At 56.3% G+C, this 24,445-nt stretch overlaps 1 protein-coding gene across 2 annotated transcripts in view; it reads left to right on the plus strand.

The window, feature by feature from the left end:
• ARHGEF10L (Rho guanine nucleotide exchange factor 10 like) overlaps nucleotides 1-24,445 on the plus strand; it is a 130,214-nt gene that overhangs the window by 78,457 nt on the left and 27,312 nt on the right. For both annotated transcript variants that reach the window (XM_065421255.1, XM_065421256.1), the window contains 4 exons: nucleotides 1,583-1,669; nucleotides 2,423-2,655; nucleotides 3,864-4,018; nucleotides 14,771-14,916. In XM_065421255.1, the coding sequence (XP_065277327.1) occupies nucleotides 1,583-1,669; nucleotides 2,423-2,655; nucleotides 3,864-4,018; nucleotides 14,771-14,916 (621 nt within the window). The remainder of the gene's footprint in view (nucleotides 1-1,582; nucleotides 1,670-2,422; nucleotides 2,656-3,863; nucleotides 4,019-14,770; nucleotides 14,917-24,445) is intronic.

A 24,445-nucleotide genomic window follows, 5' to 3' on the forward strand; every position in this document is an offset into this window, starting at 1 on the left:
CATCCTTGCAGGCCCTGCGGTGCTGCCAGATCCTGCCCTTGCTGGGCTATCTATTGTCTGGGGGCACCCTACGCACCAGTCCCTGTCTGCAGCTGCCTCCAGGCACTGGGGGAATGGATCCCTGCAGGTGATGGATGCTTTGACTTCGCCCAAACCGCAGCAGGTTTAGGGTCAGGCATGTCTAAACGCTCCCCTGAGTGTGCCCTCTGTGTGTCTCCTCTGCTGCGTTTTGCTGCCAAAAACAAGGGTTTGCTGCCCTTAGAGCTGTAGCATTAGCACAGCTATGGGAGAGCGAGCTGGTGCTTTGTCCTGACTTGCATATCAGCAGTTCTGGGCCTCGCTCTGTGAGGTTAAGAGGGAGTAAAGATGCATCTCTGTCTGTCTGCATGCGTGCATATCGATCCCAGGCTGACTGGGGGGCAGAGAAAGCAGGAAAAGTCTTAGTCAGGGGAGTCACTTTGCTCTGATCGTTGCGGAGGGAATCGAGATGTAAAAGAGAATTTGGGTCTATAGCTCCCCACTCGCTCCGAGAACGATTGTGGGTTTTGCAAAGGCAAAATAGTCTAGTGGTCAGAGCAGGGAACTGGGAGCCAAACAAAACTTGTCTGGTTTGTGCCACAAGAGTTCATCTGAAACTCTGCCTCTGAGGCTGATCTACCTGCGTTCCCCACCCCGCCCGCCCAAGGTATTGATCTGTGGTTTGGAAGACCTCCAGAGCTCAGCTGTAACTGTAGGAGGCTCATTAGGTTCCATAATGGAACCTTCAGACAGGACGCCTGGCTCCATTCCTGGCTTGGCCACGAGCTCGCTGCGTGACCTTGAGCAGATCGCTTTGGGCGAGACTTAAAAAAAGCCCCCGTGATTGATCCTGACCTGTGATCCCGAGTCGCTTAGCCCTGGGCCTGTCTGTGATTCTGTTGCCCCATCTGTTAATAAGGCTACCTACCTGCACTCCTTTCCAAAAGGTTGTGATCTGAACACGCGGTGGCATCCGATTCCAAACGGAAGCGGGGTTGCTAAGATCCGAGGCAGGTTTTGAGATCTTACATGAGGGCTGTGTGCCGGACAGTGGCTGTTCTTCTTCTTCCTTCCACCTCGCCACTACAGCTTCCGTTCAATTGAGAGCTCTGTAAATATCCCATGCTCCTGTCGAGAAGCTGGCTATGGAAAACCGGACTTCAAAACAGGGTCTCTAAAAATGGCTCTTCAAAATCCCCCGTGGCCAGAGCAGGAGGAGAAGAATCGAGCTTTTGATGTCTCTGCGGGCCAGTGAAATGTCCAGGCTTGTGTGCAAACCATAGCTGGCTCTGCCGGGGGAGTGGGGTTGCTCGCGGATCGCAGGGCAGAGGGCCATCTTCTCTACTTTGACGGCTCGTAATTGTGCAGCCGCGCCGCTGTGGTTTGGGGAGCATGTGATCGAATTCCACCTCTCAGCACGTTGGGGTGCAGACGGGCGGTGGAGGGGGTCAGGGCAGGGAGAGCGTTTTGGCTCTTGCATTTACCTTCATGCTCGTAGGATGCTTCCCAGCAAAGCACTGTCCAGGCCTCGATTGATGGTGTCGTGTCCCCGTCTCTCTTCCAGCTTGGAGCCGTGGTGCACAATCCTGTCCAGTCCTCGCTGCTGGGCTTCTCTGCCGTGAGCACCTCCCTCCCGCAGGGGTACCTGTGGGTGAGTACGGGCTGAGCCGGCCTGCGTGGGCTCCTGAGAGTCGAAGGCGAGAGCCTCCCACTAATCCCAGTCGGGGCTCGCCCTCGAGAGCCCGAATTAGCTCAGGCTTGAGGTGCTCAGATACCCTGGTGATGGGCAGGAGAGCGAAGAGGAGAGATGCTTTGTAAGGGATTCCACCAAGGTCGTTTTCCTGGTCAATCCAGGCTAGCATGCGACTGGCACTGTTGGCCAGTGTCAGATGGGAGGGGGATTGGCAGCAAGGGGGTGGGCAGTGAAATGCCACAGCCCCAGTTAGGCCTGGGCCTGGGGTTTTGGTTCCTTGCATGGAAATCAGATGTTCAAGCAGGGCCGTGCGTAAACTACCCAATGTAATTGCAGTAATTAACCCCCTGGGTGCTGCCTAGTGTGTCTGCGGCATGGGGTACAGGCCCCCCTGCTCCACCCGCTGATGCTCCTTTAAGGAGATCCTGTGCACTTCCGAGAGCTTGCAGACCAGGAGGGGCCGTTCCGATCAGCCTGACCCCCCAACCCCTGGCCAGAGAGCATGACCCAGAGTCCTGCACGGGAGGAGCTGCCATGGGCGTGGTCCAAGCAGCTTGTCGTCCCAGTCTCCACCCTATGGCAAAGCCGGGGGAGAAAATGGGGCACCCTGTTGTTTGCAGTGGTGATGAAGGTGTCGGGGGTGGGGGAATATTCCAGCCTGCAGGGGCAGAAGTTAAAAGCCCCTCTGGGTGGCTTCCTGCATCCCCACAGGTTGGAGGAGGCCAGGAAGGAGCAGGGGGCCAGGTGGAGATCTTCTCGCTCAACCGCACGGTGCCCCGCACGGTGAAGTCCTTCCCGGTGGCCTCCCAGGTGCTCTGCATGGAATACATTCCCGAGAAGAGCAAGGAGGAGCAAGAGCAGGGGAAAGCGGATGATTCGAGATCGGCAGCTGACCAGCCCTCCGCGCCGCATCCCACCATCTGTCTGGGACTGCAGGATGGCAGGTGAGGTTTGGGCCGGGGGCTCGGCCTGGCAGCCTCCTCCGTGGAGGCAGGTGTCCCCCAGCGCAGCCATGGCGACCGTCCCGTAGCCATGCTGCGTATCGAGCGCCAACAGCCTGCGAACACTAGCGCTACGCTCTAGCAGCGCCGTTGGCTGTCCAGCTGGCTGGCCCTTCGGTTGTTCTGTCTTTGGCTTTCCTCCTCCTCCTCTGCACCCCAGTAGTATTCTGAGGACAGCCAGCGTCTCCCCCCGCAAATCTCAAGTCTTACGTCCCCCTCACCCGCCTCCACTCCTAGAGCAATGGGCAGGGCTGGGCGTTGAGCTTCTCCACCCTTCCTGGAAGGGGTCACTGATTTTTAAGGCTGCTCCTCTCCAAATTCTTCCTGCCTCCTCCAGCCTGGACAGTGGAAGGCAGAGGCCAGGCCCGGGACAGGATCTGCAAATCAGATCAGGTAGATGCCACCCCTCCTCCCCCATCTATCCCCCATAGCCCTCCCTGCACCTCGTGGTCTTGTCTCCACTTGATGCCAGAGGGATTCAGACTCCTCTGCCCATGCAGGTAAAAATAGTCTCCTTTAGGAGCCGGCTGTTGTGAGCTCTGGGCATTGGCAGCAGCAGGACGTCTCCCACCAGCCAGGACCCTGCAAAGACCAAGCTCTGGGCACCCATGATTTCCCCAGGCTTAGCTTTGGCTCTCTCTGGAAATCCTGGTGTCTGTGTGTGTGGATTTGCCCACTGCTGTCACTTAGCTCCATTACTACGGGCAACTGCCACCCGGTGACCCTAACCTGGTCGCACCCACTTGTCCCTAGGGTGGAGCCCTGCGTTTGGCATTGCAGACACCAGCCAGGCACGTCTTCAGTCCAAGAACTCCCCATTCAGACAGAGCTGCGGGAGCCATAGCTTCCTCCCTGGCTGGGATATCTCCATCCCGGAGGGAATGCATGTTCTGGCTTAAATCGTATGCATGGCAGAGCTGGGTCGTACCTTCCTCGGTCCGGGAGCAAATGGGGGGAGCAGAAACATGAGAAATCAGCCTGGGGTGGCATGTTCCGAACCTGCTGCATGCAGGTGGATCGGCTGGATCTGCTCCCGCTAACCGCTCTGCGCGGGGGACTCCCGGTGCTGTCAGTGGCTGGCAGGACTGGACTTCGTACAGGTGCTCACCATGGTTACTCTGGGCTTTCCCACTCCTTCCCCCTCTCTTCAGCATCCTGGTGTACGGCAGCGTCGACACGGGGACTCAGTGCTTGCTGACCTGCCGAAGCCCGGGGCGGCAGCCTGTCCTCTGCCTGAAGCATAGCCCCGAGTACCTGTTTGCTGGACTGCAGAACGGCACCCTAGCTGCTTACGCCAGAAACAACGGTGAGTGTGGGAGTGGCGCCCGGGGAGGCAGGCGCTTTGCTTTTGACGTGCCCTCCTCAGGGATCTGGAATGAGGCAGGGGAGACAGAAATGGGTCTCCCAGCTGCGGGGCCAGTACCTTCGTCTTGCCTTTGCCCTGGCTGCAGTGGGGCCCCTAGTTAACCCTTTGCTGCTGTTGCATTGGAGCATCGCCCGCAAATCCGTGCCTGGAGCACGGGTGTAACATGCCCAGTGTAGCTGGGAGGGGTGGAATTGGATCTTCCTACCAGCTGCTGTGCTCAGACTCTGGCCAGTGGCCTGCGGCGTGTTCAGAAGGGAAGGATGAGTGAGGGGCATAGGTTAGCCCCTAGGGTGTGGGAGCCCTGCATTCAATTCCTTGCTGTGCCACTGACTTCCTCTGTGACCTTGGCCAAGTAACGTAATCTCTCTGTGCATCATTTCCCCCCATCTCTAAAACAGGAATAGCAGCATTGCCCTGCCTCCCAGGGGGGTTGTAAGGATAAATACGTCTCAGATTGTGAGGCACTCGGCTCCTGCAGTACTGAAGGCCATAGACGTACCAAAGAGAGATGATGTGATATTAAAGGGTCCCATATACAACAATAGTTAGCGAGATATCCAGGGCGCTGATTGGATTTACCGGCCTGCAGTTTTCAGTCAGTTATTGGGTATTCAGACACAGTAATTGTGGCCTGCATGCATGGTCCAGTCGGGATTGGATTGCCCTAAGTGTCTCAGGGGGTCGTCACAAGCAGGACAAATCTTAACTGACCCAACGGAGGGACAGGCTTGTCCGAACCGTCCCTGGACCCCGTAGGGAAAGTTGGTCCAAGTTTATTGCCAAGTGGTTTTTAAAACTTTCTTTCCTGCTATTGCTATATAGAGAGAGATGCTAATTGGCTGTTCAGAATGCAATTGCTGGAATTCAGGATTCGTAACAGCTGCAGAAATAAACTCCTATTTGAGAATTATAGACTAATTTCCTATTGATGGGCTGTCACTTCTCTCTGGCATAGAAGACCCTGGTTGTCTCCAAATGGCTTTTAAACTTCCTTGCTCTAACTTCTAGTTGGACAACGGACGTTTGTTTGGAGCCATTCAATCCAATGAGCCTTTCTTGGCCTGCCAAGCTAGACAAGTGTTTGCCAAAGTGACACATCTGTCAGGATCACCTTTTTTTGTGGCCAATTTCGCCCTTTTCCAGGAATGTCCATTTACCCGAATAAATCGAGTCCAACCAAGGACTGAGACTGATGATGTACATGGCTACTGAGGGCCAGGGCAAAGCCATAAACACCATTCAGGTTCTCAAAATAGGGCTAAAGTGGTTCATACGTGCTGACCATCATCTTGGTCACCGTCAGGGCTTGAACCTGGGACTTTCAAAGCCCAGAGCGTGCACCCATGCACCTTGAGCTAAAGGATTAAGCACCTGTGCTGGTATCAGCAACAGACTCCTAGCCTCGGTGGATCAGGCGTAGGGGAAGATGCCTGAATGGCGGGTTGTGCAGAGTTTTGGGCAGGGATGATTTTCCCCCTCTGGGTTGGCCGTTGGATGCCAGGTGTTGTTTGTAATGGCGTGGGGTGGGGAACACTCGCTCCTGCGGCCCAGAGGTCTCTGCTCCCTCTCCTGGTGCTGCATTGAGCAGCTGGCATGGCTGTGTCATCGTGGCCCGTTCAGGGTTCTACACGGGGGCGTGCGCAGAACGCTGACGCCACTTGGCAGAGTGTTTGGTTTTTTTTAAATGAGTTTTTGATAAGGCATTTATAGGTTTTAATTTAAGGGGGAGAGGCGAAAGGAAGCCATCTCCCAGGCAGGCAGGAGTGTGTGGTAGGGTTACCATACGTCCGGATTTTCCCGGACATGTCCGGCTTTTTGGTCCTCAAATCCCCGTCCGGGGAGAATTGCCAGAAAGCCGAACATGTCCGGGAAAATACTAGTCCCCTGCTTACCTTAGAGCGGCTCCAGCAGGCTGCGAGCCGCAGGCGGATTCCCCCGCGGCGGCGGCAGCTCCCCCCAGACACCTCAGCTCTGTGTAGCTGAAGAGCCGAGCTGCCCGAGCGCTACCGGCTTCACGGTTTGCCGAGCAGCCTCCAGACCCTGCGCCCCCGGCCGGGCGCTTCCTCAGCGCAGCCGGAGCCCGGGAGGGGGAAGCGCCTGGCGAGGGGCGCAGGGTCTGGAGGTCTGGGGGCTGCCCGGCAAACCGTGAAGCCGGTAGCGCTCGGGCAGCTGTTTTGCGTGGCTGGGAGGGAGGAGGGGGAATGCGGGGCGCTCAGGGGAGGGGGCGGAGTTGGGGCGGGACTTTGGGAAAGGGGCGGAGTTGGGGCGGGGCCGGGTGGGGAAGGGGCGGAGTTGGGGCGGGGCCAGGGCCCCGTGGAGTGTCCTTTTTTTAAAAAATTTTTTAAATATGGTAACCCTAGTGTGTGGGAATGTAAATACGTGCACATATCTGCAGGGTTCACGGAGCTCTCGCTCCGTTGGATAAATACGGTAGGGAACCCAGCTCCCTGCACCGCACGGAGCGGGAACAGCTCTCCGCTCCGGCTCTGCGTATCGCTCCTCTCCTCCGCTCTGAGACATCTCCACCTCCTCCCAGCCTCTCCCCTGCTGCTGGGCCTTGCTTCTTTTGGGGATCCGGCTCCCTGGGACTCGCCCGGCTTTAATGACCCGCCACGCTCTGCCCCCTTCACTTCTGTTTCTAGTGCAAGGGGTTACCCTTCATAGCTGAAGGCGGGTGGAGAGGGGCTGGGAGGGACAGGAATGACTTTCTTGGCTGGTTTCATTGGTATGGCACCCGCAGGGAGTGCGTGGCATTGTCTCTGCAGTTCTGGTGCACAGCTGGTCAGCCTGGCTTCGGCAGGCGGCTTGGGCCTGTCTACTCGTGTTTTGGGCATCAGTTCAGCTTGCACCTGTTGCTAGTGTCGGGGCGGTAGCCAGCACAGAGGCCAGGCGCTGGGGTTCCGGGGAGGGGGCCGGGGTTCCTTTCTCTCCGAGGTGCAGGATCTTTACAGGCTGCAGGCTGGCTGTTTTCTGGAATGCGCCTGGAGCTCTCGGGGCTGGTGGTTTGCAAAATCCTCTCTTTGACTTTATAAAGGGAGCAGATTCCCTCTGGAAGCCTTTCAGGAATAGCAAACGAGCCCCCGCAATGTCGTTCGTGACCGATTCAGCTCTCTGGCTCCCACGGCTCTTTAATGTTCTGCTGAAGCCATGGGGAATCTTGGCGGGACAAATCGGTGTCTGTGAAAAGCGCAGTGACGGCGGGCCAAGGTCAGTCGGCCCTACCCAGGGACTGTCACTGGGTCTCCCGTGTCCGGGAAGGATCTGCAAGGTGGAAACTCGAGGTCTCGGTCCCATTGTCCCGGCCGAGCCATATAAACTGCACAGCTACCAATGCGGTGCCATTAGGTCCCTCCGGATGTGGGTGGTTCCCATCCTGTTAAACCAGCAGTGGGGCCTGGTCCTGTGAGGTCCTCGACTAGTCCAGCAGCCAGAGATGAAGGTGCTTGATGTGTCAAGATGGGGGCGGTGTTTAGCCCCCTGGCTGGCAGCTGGATTCAGACATTGTCTTCAGCCATTGTACAGCCAACAGTTGGTGTGGAGCTGCTCTGCATCGCTTCACATGGGCCCCACTTCCAGAGGCAAACCCGGCCTTGTCTTGTTGCTAGGTGAGGATCCCGGATTCCAGTCTCCAGGAGCCCCCTGGGGCATCTGCCTATTCCATGGCTGCTAGGCAGGGTGCTCTGGTTGCTGGAGTGCAGAGAGCCTGGATGTCCTGGTGCCACGGCTGTGGTGCGCAGACGTCAGTCACAAGCGCACCTTGGTTCACCCCACGTGGAAGGGGATTTCTCCTTGGCACAAGAGGAAGAATCCCGTGTCCGTGGGAATCCTGAGGGTCCTGACTGCAAGGCGTGGTATGGATGGAAAGTGAGTGGTTGTGATGTGTGGGGAGATGCGCCATCTTCACCACAAGGGTGCAGTCTCCACCCTGCTCCGTTGCTGGGTGCCCCCTTTCACCCAGCGCTCTGCCTGCTTTCTCAGCCAAAGAGAGGCCGTAAGAAAAGAGAGAGCGAGGGATTCGCATGGCCCCCTCTGCGGCTCTTCCGGTTAATCTGAGCCTCAATTATTCATACGCTGCTTTTCTCTGGGATGCTGTTAAAGTCGGATCCACTCAGTTGCCCCTGCCTCTCAGCAGAGGTGAGCCGGGTGTCAGGTGGATGAGCCCAGGGAGACTTCATTCCTGCTGGGATTTCCAGCTCCTGACTTCTGGAATTACTGACCCTCCCTCCCACTCCCAGTGTAGGGGCCAAGGCACCGAGAGAAGGTTGGGGCAGTGGGAATGAAGCAGAGCTGTGTCCATGTGCCGATGAAGCATCCTATTCCCCCTATAGGGGCAGGCCCACTTGGAGGAGAACCGTTTACTGCTGCTGTTAGAGGACGGAGCTACTCCTGTAGCTCAAGTGTAGAAGTCTGTGGTTTGGGGCTGAATGCCGGATGTTCTCCCACCACCGCCAGCTCACAGCGGGGGTCACTACATACGCCTGGGGCTGGCTGGGCCACCAGGAGGGTGCCTCTAGAGGTGATGGCCCACGAGGAACTCTGACCTTGCCGTGGATGCGGTTACCAAGGCTTTCCATGAGGCAATGACGGCTGTGTGTGTTGCCTTATGCCAGCGTTCAGGTTGCATCTGGAGCCTCTGAAGATTAGAGAGTTGGGGGGGGGGGCAGCTGCTTTCTGTCCTACGTCTGGCTTTCACGTGTGATCAAGAAGACCTAGTGTGACTCTCGCTGGAGGGAAGGCGCTGGATCTCGATTGCAGTTTGGCGCGTAGGACTGGCAGGGGGCTGAGAAGCCCAAAGGCATTATGGGAGGCATGGGGGAGGATGCTGTGTGGAGCTCCCCTCTCCTACTCCTGCGAGACCCATATTTGCCGGGTTAGGGAATACCCCTGTGTTACCATTAGAGGGCAGGAAAGAGCCTGAATGAACATGCAAGTCTGTGCAGAGACATTCGTAATGTGCCTGGGTCCCTCTGCCCCTCCACGAACTGAACAAAGCCACCGTATCCCCTAAAAGGGGCCCGGATCACACTGGAGCAGCGCCCCAGTCCGTGGGCAGAGCCGTGCTTGGGCTCTGGCTTGGGTGGGCGTTGGAGAGGAAGGCAGGGAACGTGTAGAATAGCACAGGGTCTGAACCCACCAGCTCCCGGGACAGAGATTAAAGCAGCGGGGCCGTGGAGAAAGGAGCGTGTGAGGGAACGTGGCTGCACTAACCTTGTAGTTACAGAGAGGGCGGCTAGTTCCTGAGCTGCAGTATGATCCCAGATGGTGGGTCTCTGCTGATCCCTGTCCTCTGGCTTTAACATGGAGCTCGGCAGTCCAGCCTTCCCAAGGCTTCAGGACCCATCCACGGGCCAAAGGCGGGCATGCAATCCAGGACGCCGGTGTACGTGCAGCATGAGCCGACAGAGTCCTCGATCCCTCGTCTGTTCAGAGGAGCCCTGCTAAGGACTTGGGCTCAGAAGAGCAGCCCATGGGCGTCATCAAGGGCTCTGGTTATCTCTCAGCCCTCGGATTTCGGAAGTCTCATGCGGTGGCGCTGGGCGTGGGCTCCCAATGGTGGAGTGCGGCATGGTGGGGAATGTCCCTTTTCCAGTTGAGCTAAAGGGGGTTTGCCTTTGCCAGTGGTGCTGGTGGCACATGTCAGGGGCATGGGGTCCTAGTGAGACCAGTAAGGCTGCCTGGAAAGCCAGAGAAATCAGGGATGAGGGAGGTAAGAGCTAGCCTGGGTTGAGTGTCCGCAGAATGGCTCTCCCCTCGGCCCGGGCACCCCAATGCTCTCGTTGATAGTGGCCGGTGAGCGTTAGGGGATCTCTTCCTCTCCCAGCCGGTGTGTCCCCCTCAGCGCCTCCTATGTGGGCCATATGGGAACCGTGTGGTGTCATGTTTGTGACAATACGTCACCGCGCTGTTACTCGACACATGCCGCTGCTTCTGGGGCAGAGGCGTTGCTGAGACCGGCTTCAGGAAGCTACTAAGTTTCTTTCTGTTCCATTTCCCCCCATTCCTTCTCCTTGACCAGAAGGGCAGAAATTAGCAAAGCATCGGTTTACCCTCCCTCCCTCTTGCTTGGTGAGATGCCAGCATCTCAAGCTTTTCCGTCCTAAAAAATTATTTGTAGTGTCTTCCAGGGCTGCTCCTCAGAGCCCAGGGGTCTCTGGGCCAGATCCCCAGTTGGCACAAATTGGTGTAACGCCCCTGAAGTCAGTAGAGCTGTGCCAATCTATGTCAGCTCTGGGTCTCCCAAACCCGGGAAATGGACAAGGTGGCTAACCAGGCTGCTTTCAGTCCTTCTCTTCCGTGCTTCTGCAGAGATTTTTGGTGTGAAGCACCTGCTGAGAGCTGGGTAAATAATTCAAGAAGAAATATTTCCATAAATTCTCTTGCAGATTCTTAGGCCGAAAGTAACTGGTCTGTTGTTCCTTCAAATGAAATCGCACATTTTCTGGAACAGCCGATGTTAAGTGAATATTGCAGAAGGGCTCGGAGAGCTCCAAAAACCCATCTGAGATTTGAAAAACAGGCCTTGCGGGGAGAGACTTAAATAGATTAAGATCATTATCTTATCAAAGAGAGGGCTAAGGGTTGACTTGATTACAAACTACAGGTACCAGGGAAGAGAGATCTGCCGTTAGGAAGCCCTTTCATGTAGCAGATGAAGGCATGACAAGATCCAATAGTTTGCAGTTTAAAAAAAAAAAAAATCATTTGGGGAATAAGATGCTAATTTTTAAGTGAGGGCAATTAGCCATTGAAACAGCTTAGCAAGTGGTGGTGGTGAATTCATCGCTGTAAAGCTTTAAATCCAAATTGGATGTCTTTCGAAAAGATGCTCTGTAGTTCAGCTGCAAATTAATCGGCTCTGTAGTGTCACTTCAATAGCAGGAAAAATTTTTCCTTCGCTGCAGGAATTACGGGGTGAAATTCTATGACCTGTGCTATCTTGAGAAAAGAAGACTGGGGCGGGGGGGACCTGATAGTCTTCAGGGCTATGTTCAGGGCTGTTCTAAAGAGGATGCTGATTTATTGTTCTCCGTGTCCACTGAAGGTGGGACAAATCGTAATGGGCTTCATCTGCAGTGAGAGATTTAGGTTAGATGTCAGGAAAAGCTTTCTAACTATAAGGATCGTTAAGCTCTGGAATAGGTTTCCAAGGGAAGTTTTTAAGAACAGGTTGGACAAACGCCTGTCAGGGCTGGTCTAGATTTATTTGGTTCTTGCTCTTTCCTCAGCACAGGGGGCTGGCCTCTGGAGGGACCTTCCAACCCTACATTTCTATGAGATTCAGTGCAGGCCTGGGCTATGAATGCTGGATGCTGACAGTGGTTCCTTCCGGGCATTAAAACCTGTGAACCTTAGCAGACGTGACTGCATGAGGAACCTGACTAGAAGTGAAGTGTAGCCGATCAGGGAATGAACCATACGACCTGACCTGGGTCTAATCAAAACGGTGAGAGTTTTAAGGTGTCGAGTGTGAGACAATGCTCCTGACTGAGCTGTGGGTGGAGAATTATGGTCCATGACAAGTTGGAGAGCAGCGAATTGTGTGCGTGAACAGGGGAGAGATTTAGTGAATAAAAATGACCCGGTGGAAATGTCCCAAAGGTGCCGAGGAACCTGAGCTGGAAACATCCCGCCTGGACTCTCGGCCATAGCACTGTGGAGGTGCTGGTTCGTGGTTTCATACTTCGGGTTGAGTTCAGCTTGGAGCTTAAAGCAGGGATCCAACCTCTCGGTTTTGTCTGAAGAACACGGCGTGTCCTCCCCAGACTTGCAGCACTTCCCCTTTGAGTCCAGAGAAGCAACGGGCATTGAGTGGGGAATGGTTCTTCCAGACTGGATGTGGAGCTGAATTGCCCAAACTTCCTCAAAGTCTAGGGCTGTGAGGGCCCATCAGTCCTTCGGGCAGGGCGGCTTCGGTTCAGATCTCTCAGGAGCTGGGAAGTGTCAAATTCTGTTTAAAACACACACGTAACACAGGGTTTTTTTTTAACACTAGCTTGGTTGGCGTTACCATGTTACCTCCTGGCCACCCCCCTGCAACTGTCGCAGCCTGCTATCGACACAGCCAACAGTTACTCCTTTACCTCAAGTGGGAGGATCTTCTGCTGTGGATGCCTCAGCTCCTGTGTTCGGGATGCAGCCAAGGCCGGATTCCTTCTATAGCCCACCCCCTTCTGGGAGCTTCTGAGTGCTTGAGGCTTTAAAACCAAATACCTCGCCAAACTCTGCCAAACAAACTGCCCCGTGCTCAAGCGACTTGCCCACATTTTCTCAAATAGACCCACTGACTCGTAGGAGAAGAGCTTACTCATGGATCATAGGAATGGCCAGGCTGGGTCAGATGGGCCCGTCTAGCCCAGGGTCCTGTCTCTGATGGTGGCCAACACCAGAAGCAAGGAAGGTGCAAGACACCTTGAAGTTGGGAGTCTAGGAATAACCTACCCATGGGGGGGGAGGGGGGCTGGGTAAAGTTCCTTCTTGAACCAGTTAGAGGGGGTGGGGATGGTTCTGTGGCCTGCAATGTACAGATCTACAGATCAGACTAGGTGACCTGACCTTTGAGGCTGCTGTGTGCCCTGCCGCAGGAGGGGTTTCTGTCCCAGCTCAGCACCACAGTGAGAACCCCCCAAAGGCAGCAGGCGATTGATCTGCCCCGATTCCCCGTGCTGCCCCACCCGCCATTGGCGGCGTCCTGGCTCTTTTCTTCTCCAGTCTCCGGTTTAATCGGTAACCTCGTTGCTTTAATTAGAGCTTCCTGAGCGTCCCCGTTTCCCTGAAGAGATGCCGCCGCCTCCGGCTCTTTCAACCGTCTGTAGAGTCGCGCGCGCTGCGGGTCGGGAGTCGGGCAGCAAAGGGATCCTTTCATGGTTCACGTCAGGCAGGTGCCAAGAGGGGTCAGCCTGCAGCAGGGGCTGCCGCTCAGAAAATACTAGGGGTGGGAAAGGTCATTCCCGCCGCGCCTTTTGTGGGGAAATTGGCGCCGCGGGATGCCCTGATGAAAGAGCCGAGGCAGTTCAGTTCCTCTTAATGACAGGCCGGGCCTAGCGTGGGGAAGTGCTGAAGGGCACGGGAGGAAAGCCGCCGCGCAGCCGTGTGCCAAGGCCCGTTTCTTAAATCGCATTTCAAAGCTCCGGGGCAAAGAGCCGCATGGTACTGCCGCTACAGACACATTTCTAACTGGGCAGATGTGCGCTGCCGTGCATGTGATCTGTGATCCCCTCGCACCCCCGCGTGCCCTCTATAACACTGATCGAGAGAGATGCACAGCTGTTTGCCCTCCCCCCTCCCCAGGTATTAATACATACTCTGGGTTAATTAATAAGTAAAAAGTTATTTTATTAAATACAGAAAGTAATGGTCTCAAGTTGCAGTGGGGGAGGTCTAGGTTGGATATTAGGAAAAGCTTTTTCACTTGGAGGGTGGTAAAGCACTGGAATGGGTTCCCTAGGGAGGTGGTGGAATCTCCTTCCTTAGAGGTTTTTAAGGCCCGGCTTGACAAAGCCCTGGCTGGGATGATTTAGTTGGGGATTGGCCCTGCTTTGAGCAGGGGGTTGGACTAGATACCTCCTGAGGTCCCTTCCAACCCTGATATTCTATGATTCTGTCCCATCTGAGAACCCCTCACCTGGCTCCTTGGATCCGTTTAACAAACAGAGCTAGGTGGCAGTTGGGAAGGGGTGCAAGGCTGGAATAATCACAGCAAAGGCGGGGAAATGTGACCGGGTCTTGTGCGAGGAACAGCCCGTTCCCCGCACCAGGGTGCTCTGCACAGGAGGCCGCGAGCCAGCCAAGTTCTGCCACCGGGCTCAGCCTTCCCCCACGATCTGTTCTCCATGCCCGTGCGATGGCAGAGGAAAGGGAGTTAATTAGTCCCCTTGAGGCTGCTGCCCAAGTTCTGGGAGAGTGGCAAGGGAGCCGCCGCTGGCTGGAAAAGACGGCGTTTGCACCGTGCTCCCCAGTATTTTGTGTTCCTCCATGTGAGCAATCTCACGCCATCCCTCCCCTCGCCCGCACCTGGCAGCCTGGTTATAAATAGACCGTGCATGCTGTCAGGGCTGCAGGGAAGAGAACTGCGCTTGTTTTCCTGCTGCCGCATTCAGAATGTGGAGGCATCAGGTGAGACTTGATTCGTAGGGGAAAGAGACGTTGCTGCTCTGCTGAGCCAGCCACCCGAATTCCTGTTGCCGGCCAGCTCCTCCCTCTGCCTCCAGCCCTGCTGGGAACGCCTCCGCAGAGGGGTGGACGTGCTGGGGAGGGCCAGGCATGAGGCCAGAGGCTTCCAAACTCAGGTCCATGGAGCCCAGGCCTGGGTTCTGTGGGGAGCGTCGGGCGGATCCCGCCCACTTTCAGCGGCTAACGCTCCCTGGAGGTAGCTGTCGGTAGCGACATCTTTTCCTGCTGTTACCGTTGCATGGGAACAACGGCTGCAGGTGTCCCAGGGAGTGGCGAGCTGGTGAACGGACGGAGGGATGGTGCAGGAGTGGGGCTCTAGCTGTCTATTGAAATGTGGGTCTGCCATGGTCGTAGCATGAGATGCCCCGGTCTGGGTTTCAGCTGGGGATCAGATCGGAGACTCCTGAGGGTAAAGCCCTAGATTGGGGCGTGGGGGGGGCTGAGATCTGGCTCCAGGGTGCCTTTCCTCCTCTGGTCTATGATGAGCGGTCTCTGATTTTGCTCTCCTTTTATTTTCTGCAGGGGGGCTGTGGGACCTCGAGGCGCAGCCCACCTGTCTGGAGGTGGGGACCGGACCGGTGCGAACCCTGCTGACGCTGGATGACACCGTGTGGGCCAGCTGTGCCAACCAGGTCACCGTGCTGGATGCTGCCAGCCTGCAGGCGCAGGTACTGCCGTGGTTCAGTGCCCCTTGCCACGTGCAAGGCTGGGTGCCAGGATTCCAGCCTCCTTCAGGGTGGGGGTTCCTTCCTTTCCGCCCTCCCCACACGTACTCTCCCAGCTCCTCGAACTACGTGCCAGGTGACTGACCAGCTGGCCCAGATGAGGCCTGGCCTAGGCTCCTCTCTCCCCACTCGGCTCCAGCTGTGAGATGCAGAAGGTGGCTGGGATGGGGTGAGCTTTGCTTGCACCCTGCGAGCAGCCAGGGGTGGGGAGGTAAGAGTATGGTGTGATGGCTGAACATGCCGGGGTGAGCTGCTTGCTCCTTGGGGTCGCTGTGGCTTTAGCCCACCAGCCCAGGCAGCCCCACTGCCGTCTCATCCTTAGCGCTGGCAAGTGTTAACTCCAGCCGCTCTGGACCGAGCCTGGCCTACCCTGCACGCTCGTCCAGGAGCCCTTTGTCTCGGGCTTGCTCCTTACTTGCTTGTGAAGGCCGGAACGATTGCAAGGGAAGAGGCCGGTGCCTGGGGCAGCCTGGCTGCGCGCCCCTCGGCCGGGGCTCTGAGCAGCACGGGAACGGCACTTGGACGGCGGGCGCAGAACCCGTGGGAGCGTGCGGCCGGGTGGAGCTTCGTGCTCTCAGTGCTCTGACCCCTGGCTTCGGATGCGTCTGCAGGGTGACTGGATGTGGGGGGAGGAGGGGAACTGCCGAAAGCACTGGCCTGGGGAGCCGGAAAGGGGAGTGCAGCTGTTGCTGGTGGAGGGGGATAAGGAGGAAGGAGGGGATGGTGATTGCAAGGAAAGAGGCAAGGTGTCTGGGACAGCCAAGCAGGGATGCTGGGTGCTCAGTGGAGGCCAGGAGCCCAGGGCGACGTTGGGGGGCCGTGTGGGTCGAGGCAGCGAGTGACGCTGTGGGAGTGGGTGAAGATGGCACCAGAGCTACGTAGAGCCGGAGGAGAGAGCCGCTCAAGGAGGAGTGTGGTGGGTGAGGACCGGCTGCGGGAGGGTGGATTGGCAGTGAGAGCGGGGAGGTTGGCAGCATGACATGCAGCCTGGCTAAAGGATCTGGAATGTATTTGGGGGGTTGCTGTTTGCAGTTCGGATACGCCCCAGTGCACACAGCGTCTCCTGCACCCCGTGGGACTGGCTGAGCTCTCGTACTTCATCCTAGATGCTCCCCCAGCCAGGACGGGCTGAGCTCTGCTGAGTCACTCCCTCAGGAGCCAGCCAGCCGGGCCCCAGGCTTCAGCCAGAGGCCACTGCTCGAGTGCCTCCGGGTGTGTCTACAGACAAGAGCTCCATCTAGCGAACTTCAAATACCAGCCGCTCTGAAGCCGCGGCAGGCTGGGCTCGCTGCGTGGGTCCCTGCTCTGCGACCCAGGCGGCTGGTACAGCCCGTGCTGCCATGGTTTTACTGCTCTTGTTGTTGGCGCGAGTTCGGTTAAGGCTAGCTCGGATCTGTCTACACGCGCTGCAGGCACACCTCCAACTGGAGTGTAGACAGACCCCCGGGGCTGGCCATCAACCCAGCTGCCTCGCTCAGGGGTGTGAAAAAGCCACACCCCTGAGTGACGTACGTAAGCTGACGTGCGTCCCTGCTTAGACAGTGCTGGGTGGATGGAAGAATTCTTCCGTCAACCTGGCTACCGCCTCTCGGGGTGGGGGATTAACTCCAGCAATGGGAGTAGCCCTCCCACCGGCGTTAGGCAGTGTCCCCACTGATGCCCCTGTACTGCTGTAGTGTTTCAAGTGTAGACGGGCCCTCAGTGTGTCTGCAGTGACTGGCTGGGCCCCTGGAGACGGGGGCAGCCCTTCCCCTATGCCTGAAGGGCGAGCCAGCCCCCTGAAAGACGGCAGAGAACCCTTCCTGTGACTGGCTCAGCCAGCCCCGACTTGCCTCACCTGTGAAAGACTAAGGCAGGATTTGTGGGCAGTGCCCTGCCTGGCCACTGCGTGCTGCTGTCGCCATGCCCAAGCTGCTGCGGCTGGAGGCGTTCTCTGGGCATTTCCATCCCAGGCCCGCTCCCTCACTGTCTAATAGCAGGCCTCTAACGACGGTGCATTTCTCGGTTGAGCGCTCCCTGCGCTCTGGCCCGCCACGGCCTTCCTCAGCGCGCTCCCATGCTATTATGGAGATGGAGATGGGCTGCTCCCAGGATGCGTGTGCCCCGGCCTCTCTGCTGCCTCATGCCTAATGGGCTGCGATTTGATTGAAAATGTCCCTTGGCATGCAGGGGGAGCATGCTCGCTTCGCGTCTATTAGAGCGCCGGGGCGCACTGTTCATTAACCGGCCTCCCCTGCCCGCCAGCGCCCCAGCGGGGACAAGTTAACCATTTGCTGGACAGATCGGCTGGCCCCGACTTGTCTGGCTGAATGGGCCTGGCACCCTCGTGTTCTAGTGATTCCACAGGTCGTAGTGGTCAGAGATGGTCAGAAGCTTGGCTTGGCAAACCCAAAGGCAGGGGTGGCATCTAACCCACTGGCAGTGAGTGTGGGTTGCCCCCTGGGTTTGTACAATGCCAGACAAAAGGGGGTCCTATTCATGGCCGGTCTCTGGGCATTTCCATACTACAGATAACTGTAGTAACTTGGACAACAGAGAGGATAAGGGATCTACTACTACAAGTGATTGAAGGAGATCTCCTTCAGCTCCAGCAGAGGCTGGTTTGGATGGAGTATGGGTTTAACAAAGGCCAGGTGCTTGGGAAGCCCTAGCGGAGGGGATTATAAAAGCCCACGTGAAGGTGACACTAGTCCAGGTCAGTCTGAAGGTACTAAATGCCAGGCTCAAGGGACTGCAGACTGCAGTCCTGAGCTCGGTGCTGAGTTCAGGATGCAGTGGGGCTCGCTGGAAGGGCTGGCATGGGGTGGGATTCAGAGGTCCCCCTGAGTTGGGGAGTTGGTGTATAGGAGAAGACTTTTAAAATAGACTTTTATAGTCTGTTGCTCTTTCTGGCTCTGAAACTGTTAAATACAAATGCGGCAGCCCCGTAAGACTCCCCAGTGCTTTACAATGCCCAGTAAGCGCCAGGGCGTGTGCCCTGCCTGCCCCCCAGAGCTCATGACCCCCCGCACCCCTGCCTCCCACGGCTGGTACTGCCAGGCCAACTGCGGGGGACCCCGTAGCCATGCTGCAGACTCGAGTCTCAGATGCGAAAGCTGGTGTGCTGGCAGCACCCCGAGTGCCCCCTGGCGAGGTGTCATTGGGCTCCACTCTGAGCCAAGCCGGGGCACAGGCCCTGATATTTGATGGGCCCCAAGCGTGGGGGACTAAGAAGTATTTCAGGCCGCTCCGGAGGCTTCCCGCTGGGCCTGGTGCGGGCAGCCACAGCTTGGATTTGACAGGCTGCCGGTTCAGTCCCTCGCCTGGCCTGTGCTCTCAGTGGGAGCTGCCGGCAACGCTCCACCAGTGAGGGGCTGTTCGGGGTGAGGTGGAGTCCGCACTGGGGGACGTGCGTTTGTTCCCAGAGCAGGGCAGCCACGGTGATGGGTCAGGCCGTCTGCAGTGGGAGCCAGGCTGCCCTCGGCTGGATTCCTCCTGCCCGATGAGCTGTGTGGCTGGAGCTCGTTAGTCAATGGGGCGATGGCACAAGCTTCCAGCTGACGATGGGCTGGGCGGCATCATTACGGTGCTTTTAATTTTTTTCCCGCCTCTGCGTTGGAGCGCAGACTCCCCGCGGCGCGTGTGTCTCTCCAGCGGCTGTAAGACCTTTCCTCCCGTAGAGAGCGTTGTGCTGCCCGCTTTAACTCGGGCGCCGGACCTGACGCGCCTGGGTTCTGAGCCGCTGACCGCCAGATCCCACGCACCCTCGGATGCCTCCTGTCAAATGACAGCGGGGCCGTTGGGCCGAATCGGTCACATCTGCTCAGGCGTAAGGCTCTCGTGAGCCCCTAAGGAGCCAGCCTGGCTCTGGGAGAGGGGACTGCAGCCTGTTCCTTCCTTCCTTCCCCTTAAAGGGCCACTCAGATACGTCCATGCAAACCCACCCCTGGCATGGGGGCTGCCCAGCTACCACCCAGGGAATAATTTTGGCCTCCTGGCCCTCGTTGCAGGGGAGGATGGGAGCGCTGGAGAGAAGCTAGCTTGACTCCCCAGTCCCAGGTGAGGTTTGTAGGGGCCACACGTAGAACCCCGCCCTCTATCCCCGCTCCTGTCTCTGTTTAAACTTGTAAACTGGAGCGTGGGGCCTTGGAGATAAGCTAGGAGCCCAAAGTGTCCCGTTTCTGAGGAGAAAAGCACTTTAACCCCCGCAATGCTGAGGAGAGGGGGGGTATTGCAATTGTACAGCGGGGGACACTAGAGACCTTCCAGCGGTGTGGCTGTATGATGTGGCTGCACTGCCGTGAGTTCTCTAGTGTAGCCGCTCTACACTGATGGCAGAGAGCTCACCCGTTTACTTAATCAGCCCCTGCGGGAACGGTGGGAGTGCCTCCCACCAGCGTAGCGCCATCTACACCAGCGCTTAGGTCGGTGTCACTGACGTCACTCCAGGGGTGGCTTATTCACCCCCCCCCCCGAGCGACACATGTTTTACCCACATAAGTGGTCGTGTAGACGTAGCCTAAGGCAGAGAGGCCAAGTGATTTGTCTGAGGTGATGCAGCTACAGGCAGGACTGTCCTGAAATTCAGCTCGGGTCTTATCCACCAGACCCTGCTTCCTCCGTTTTCCATGGCGGCATCCCTGGCTGGAAGAAAAGAATCTAGTCCCGGATCCCCAGCTGGTGTCGATCAGTGTCACTCGACTGGCGTCAATGGGCCACACCTCCAGCTGAGGATCTGGCCCCTAGGGCCGAGTCGTCGTGTCCCAGCGCCGCACCTCGCGGTGGCTACGGTCTGAGCTGCCAGCCGCGCCTCAGCCACTGTATAACACCCCGGAAGGGCAAGCCGTAGCCCCTGGCCTTTTCGCTCTTGTGATTTAAGACCAGCAGTGTGCTAGCGGCTTTGAAAAGGGATCAATACCGCCTTTAGCCTGCGTTTTACACTGGGCCAGAGATCCCCACACGGGGGGGGGGAGTGTCGGTGAGCTGCAGTCGGGTGGGGGCGGGGGAGCAGAGACGAAGACGCGCACGTCGACAGCCCAGTTGAAATGGAAACATTGAGGGGAGGCGTGCGCGGGACGGGGGGAGCCGGCCTTTCGCCCCCGCCGTCCCATTTCCATTCCGTACGGGACCGAGGTGAACGCGATCCATATTTAATAGCAAGTGACTGAACAGGAAATGGGCTTCGTTCCGCGGGCTACAGCTAATGACAGTCCCCGCAAACATCACACACGCTCCGTCTCGCCAGCCGTTACCCCTCCCCGGGCGGGGGTGGGAGTGGGACGCTCTTCTCAAGGAAGACAGAGGGCGACCCCGGGGGCGCTTATTACCTGTAATTGCGGCGCTTCACAGCGTGCAGCAGCCGGGGTTGAAGGCCGGGGACAATCATCAGCGCTGTTCGCCGGAGATGCTCTTTGCTGTCAGGCGTGTTTGTGTGTGTCGCAAAGAACTTCCCTTCCCCACGTCAAACCCCCCCCCCATCACGTCTGATTCTGCCTCTTTCCCTTCATGTGCCTGACCAGCCCCAAGGCCTGGTGGATTCAGGGTCGCACAGTTCCCTCTTCCAGCCACGGCTTCTCCTTTCTATCTCCCCTGGACCGACGCCGGAAGGAGTTGGCGTTTACGCCGAAAGGGGTCTGCGTCCCTACACATAGGCAAGCTTTTCTGCACGCCGCTCCGGCAATGCATGGCAGTTCTGGCCGGCAGCACCCACTGCCCCACAGCTCTGCCTGGGCACCTCAGCAGGGTGCAGGAGGTGAGTGGGTCTGGATCCCCAAATGATCTCTGGCAGGTCTCCCACTAGCCCCCGCTGGGGCTCTTCATCAGAGCGGAAATCTCCAAACACCCCTTCTGTACAGAGAAGGGAAACGGGCCGGAGCTACCGAGCCTTGTCAAGGCCGTGGAGATGAGGCAGTGCGAGGAGCAGACTGTGACCTAGGCTTAATGCAGCGAGCGGGAGACCAGTGAACGGCTTGAGGAGGGTGACGTGGACCTAACCCTGAGGGAGGAAGATGATTTCTAGTGGCGGTTTTCGGTATAGCCCTGGCGTGTGGCAGGAGAGCATCGGGGGGCCGGCGAGGAGGTTACTATGTGTTACCATTTGTGCTGGGCTATGCAGTAGGGGCTCGGATACCGTGGCGACGGGCAGTATAAAACCCTGAGAGAGGATCAGGGCTCCATTACGCGCGTAAGTGACAGCAGGGTCCCTGCCCGGAAGATTTCATCAGATACAAAGACAAGATGCGACAGAAGACGGACAAATCACACGAGGAAGGATGAGGGTAGCGACTTAAGCTAACGATGCGTGATGGTCCCAAATACGAGACAACTAGCGAGGGAGGGCGGCGTAAGCAGCTGCTATGCCAGGGAGGTCACTGAAGTTGTGGCAAATGACACCAGCTGAGGCTCTGCATGGGTGTGTCCGTATAACAGAGAGATTCACACATGCACCCGGCCAACGTAGCCTTCGTTATCTGGCTTTCTTGTAGGCATGGCAGCAGAAGTGTCTTGGGTGGGGAGTCATGGTTTTACGGGCTAATCCAGGGGGCACGTTCCATGCATGCAAGCCAGATTTTAAGACCACGCCGAGTTTGACTGGCGATGCAGTGATAGGGCTGAAGCTAACCTGCCTTTCGCTGTCCTGCTTGAATTACCTTCCTACAGCTCTCGCAATTATTTTGTAGTGGTGCCTAATGCTGTTGGCTAGCTGGCCTTTGAGACCAGAGCTAGCAATGCCTCTCACTACCCAGGATGAGATGGGAGCCAAGGCAAAAGATCTCCTTGTTGCTTGGCCTAAGGAGGGAGTGTTGAATAGTCTTTTCTCCCGCCCTTAAATTTCACATTTAGTGCCCAAACTTAGTTTGCATGTATTAGCTGCTGTAAATCTGTCACAACAATGGGGCCGGGGATGAATAATGCATCGCGGGGCTGTATTAGTTTTCTCTCTCCTATCTTATTTATGACATGAGCCGGTTGGGACCTTTTGCGAAAGGGGGTGGGGAAAGTCTCCGTGTGGGGCATGCTGGGTAATGCTATGCAAATCGGCATGTGGGCTGGGAAATTAACCAAGTTTTAGGAAGGCTGCAAAGCTGCCAAAAGGGCAGAGCTCCAACATTTGGGCCTCCGGGGTGCAGGATATCGGGGTGTCGCTTTCCTCCACTAAGTCCTTCTCTCCACTCTCAGTTCGTTCTTAATGAAAATAACAAACTAAGGGGGACAGTTGGAAACTGAAATTGGACAAATGGCTTGCCAGGCATTCTGTGACTAACTAGTTGGGCTTTAAAATGAAATTGTAAAGGGGAAAGCATCATTGAATGGGTATGTTTCTCGTGGGACCCTGCAGGGATCAGTTCTTGGCCCTACGCTATTGAACATTTTGATCAATGACCTGGAAGAAAACATAAAATCATCGCTGATAAAGTTTGCAGACGACACACACGTGGGAGTGATAAATAATGAGGGAGGCAGGTCACTGATCTGGCTTGTTTGATAAGCTGGGCGCCAGGAAGCGATACGTGTTAGTATGGCTAAATGTCAGTATATACTTCTGGGAACAAAGAACGTCGGCCATACGTACAGGATGGGGGATGTTCTCCTGGGAAGCAGCAACTCTGAAAAAGATTTGGGGTTGCAGACTGGTCTGTATCCCCTCCCCGGTCTTAGATGAGCACTGTCATCTACAGGAGCCTGCCATGGGCTTGTTGGATGGCCTTAGGTCATCGATGACTTGGCTGACTTTGAGGTACTCGGTGTCTACAGCTCCCACTGAAGCTGGGGACCCAACACCCCTTGAACTCAGGTCACTTACCTCTTAATTTCCCCATCTCTGAACGTGGATGACACCGGCCCACCTTCCTCCCGGGGCGGCGTTGTGTTAATTAACGCTCCTACTGCAGTTTGGGGACGTACAGCATTGTGTTAGCGCTGCATATTGACAGCTTCCTCTTCCCCGTAGCAGTTGAACAGTCACTTAACCACATTATTACTTCTCTTATGACTAACGTGAGCCACCAGAAGTATAATGGCATCTCTGCAAACCCCCCTCTGGTTATGGCATAAATAGAATTTGACGGAGCGCTGTGTAATCGGCTCTTGTATTTTCATGAATGGGACAAAGTGCCGGATGATAAACCACAGGGCAAGTAAATCCCACGCTGGTTGAGAGCAAGATGGAGGTAACCTAACGAGTCTCTTTCCAGCTCCCAACTTATGCTTCAGCAATAATTTTGCCCAATCCATGCCTGGTTTGCGCTGTCACGTTGGGTAGGCAGCTCTCCCTCAGGAATGCAACCACCACTCGTTTGTTACTTTGTGTTGTAGTCCACCTGGCTCCAGCTGAGATCAGGCCCCTGTCACTCTAGGCGCTGTACAAACGCATTAATAAGAGACAGGCCCTGCCCCGAAGATCTTGCCATCTAAATAGACAAGGAGTGGGGGAGAGGAAGCATTGTCACCCTCCTTTTACAGATGGAGGAATTGCAGCAAAGAGAGTGACTTGCCCAAAGTTATCCAAGAAGGCAGGGGTGGAGCAGGGAATTGAGCCTGGATCTTCGGAGTCCCAGGTTAATGCATTAATCATGCAAACATACTTCCTCCTTTAGCCATAACCCACCCATCATCATGGTATCTAGGCTCCTGATGTCCAAGAGATGCTGAGGACCCATTGCTCCTGTTGGTTTTAGTTGAAGCTGCAGGCCTCTCTTCACTAGCAATTCACGCATTACAAGGATAAGCGCTCGTCAACGTGACTTGAAAAGCCAGTCCAGGCACCGGAACAACAGACTGTGACAGCTTTGGTTTTTCCCTCGGTCATTTGGGGGAAAGGGAAGCCAATTTTGTGACGACGGTACATGCGTCAGATTTAAACCTGGGTTCTATTTCTGTCTCCGCCGCAGAGTTCCTTGGGTCAGTCACTGAACTGATCTGCAATGCCTCTGTTTCTCTATGGGGGGTGATAATTGAATCATGAACGTTTACAAAGCCTGTTGAGCTCCTTGGCTGGATGGAAAGAGAAATGAGCCAAGTACTGTTGGGATTTTTTTTGCTTCTGGAACCTTGATTAGGTCCAGCTGAATCCTGCCTCAGGCAATCGTGAACTCTGTCCTTTAGGAAGGTGCGTATGTGTGTCTTTGAAGAAACCGTCAGAAAGGAAGAATAAAAAAGAGCGCCCTCTCTTAGTGAGCTCAGGAAAGTGGGATCAGTGCCAGTCTGGGGTTCTGGGTAGGGCAGTTGCAGGGTGGTAAGGAAGAACAAAGGACTTCCTGGCAATTGCCGTTCACATCATGCCAGCCTGCATCGATAGCCAGCGTCTTCAAACCACCATCTGTGAGTGAAGTGGATTTTGCCTGTCAGAGAATGGTTCTTTTTTCATAGATTCTAGGACTGGAAGGGACCTCAAGAGGTCATCAAGTCCAGTCCCCTGCCCCCATGGCAGGATCAAATACTGTCTAAACCATCCCTGATAGACATTTATCTAATCTACTCTTAAATATCTCCA

Source organism: Emys orbicularis, chromosome 22 (genome assembly GCF_028017835.1).
Source record: "Emys orbicularis isolate rEmyOrb1 chromosome 22, rEmyOrb1.hap1, whole genome shotgun sequence".
NCBI classification, from domain to species: domain Eukaryota; kingdom Metazoa; phylum Chordata; order Testudines; family Emydidae; genus Emys; species Emys orbicularis.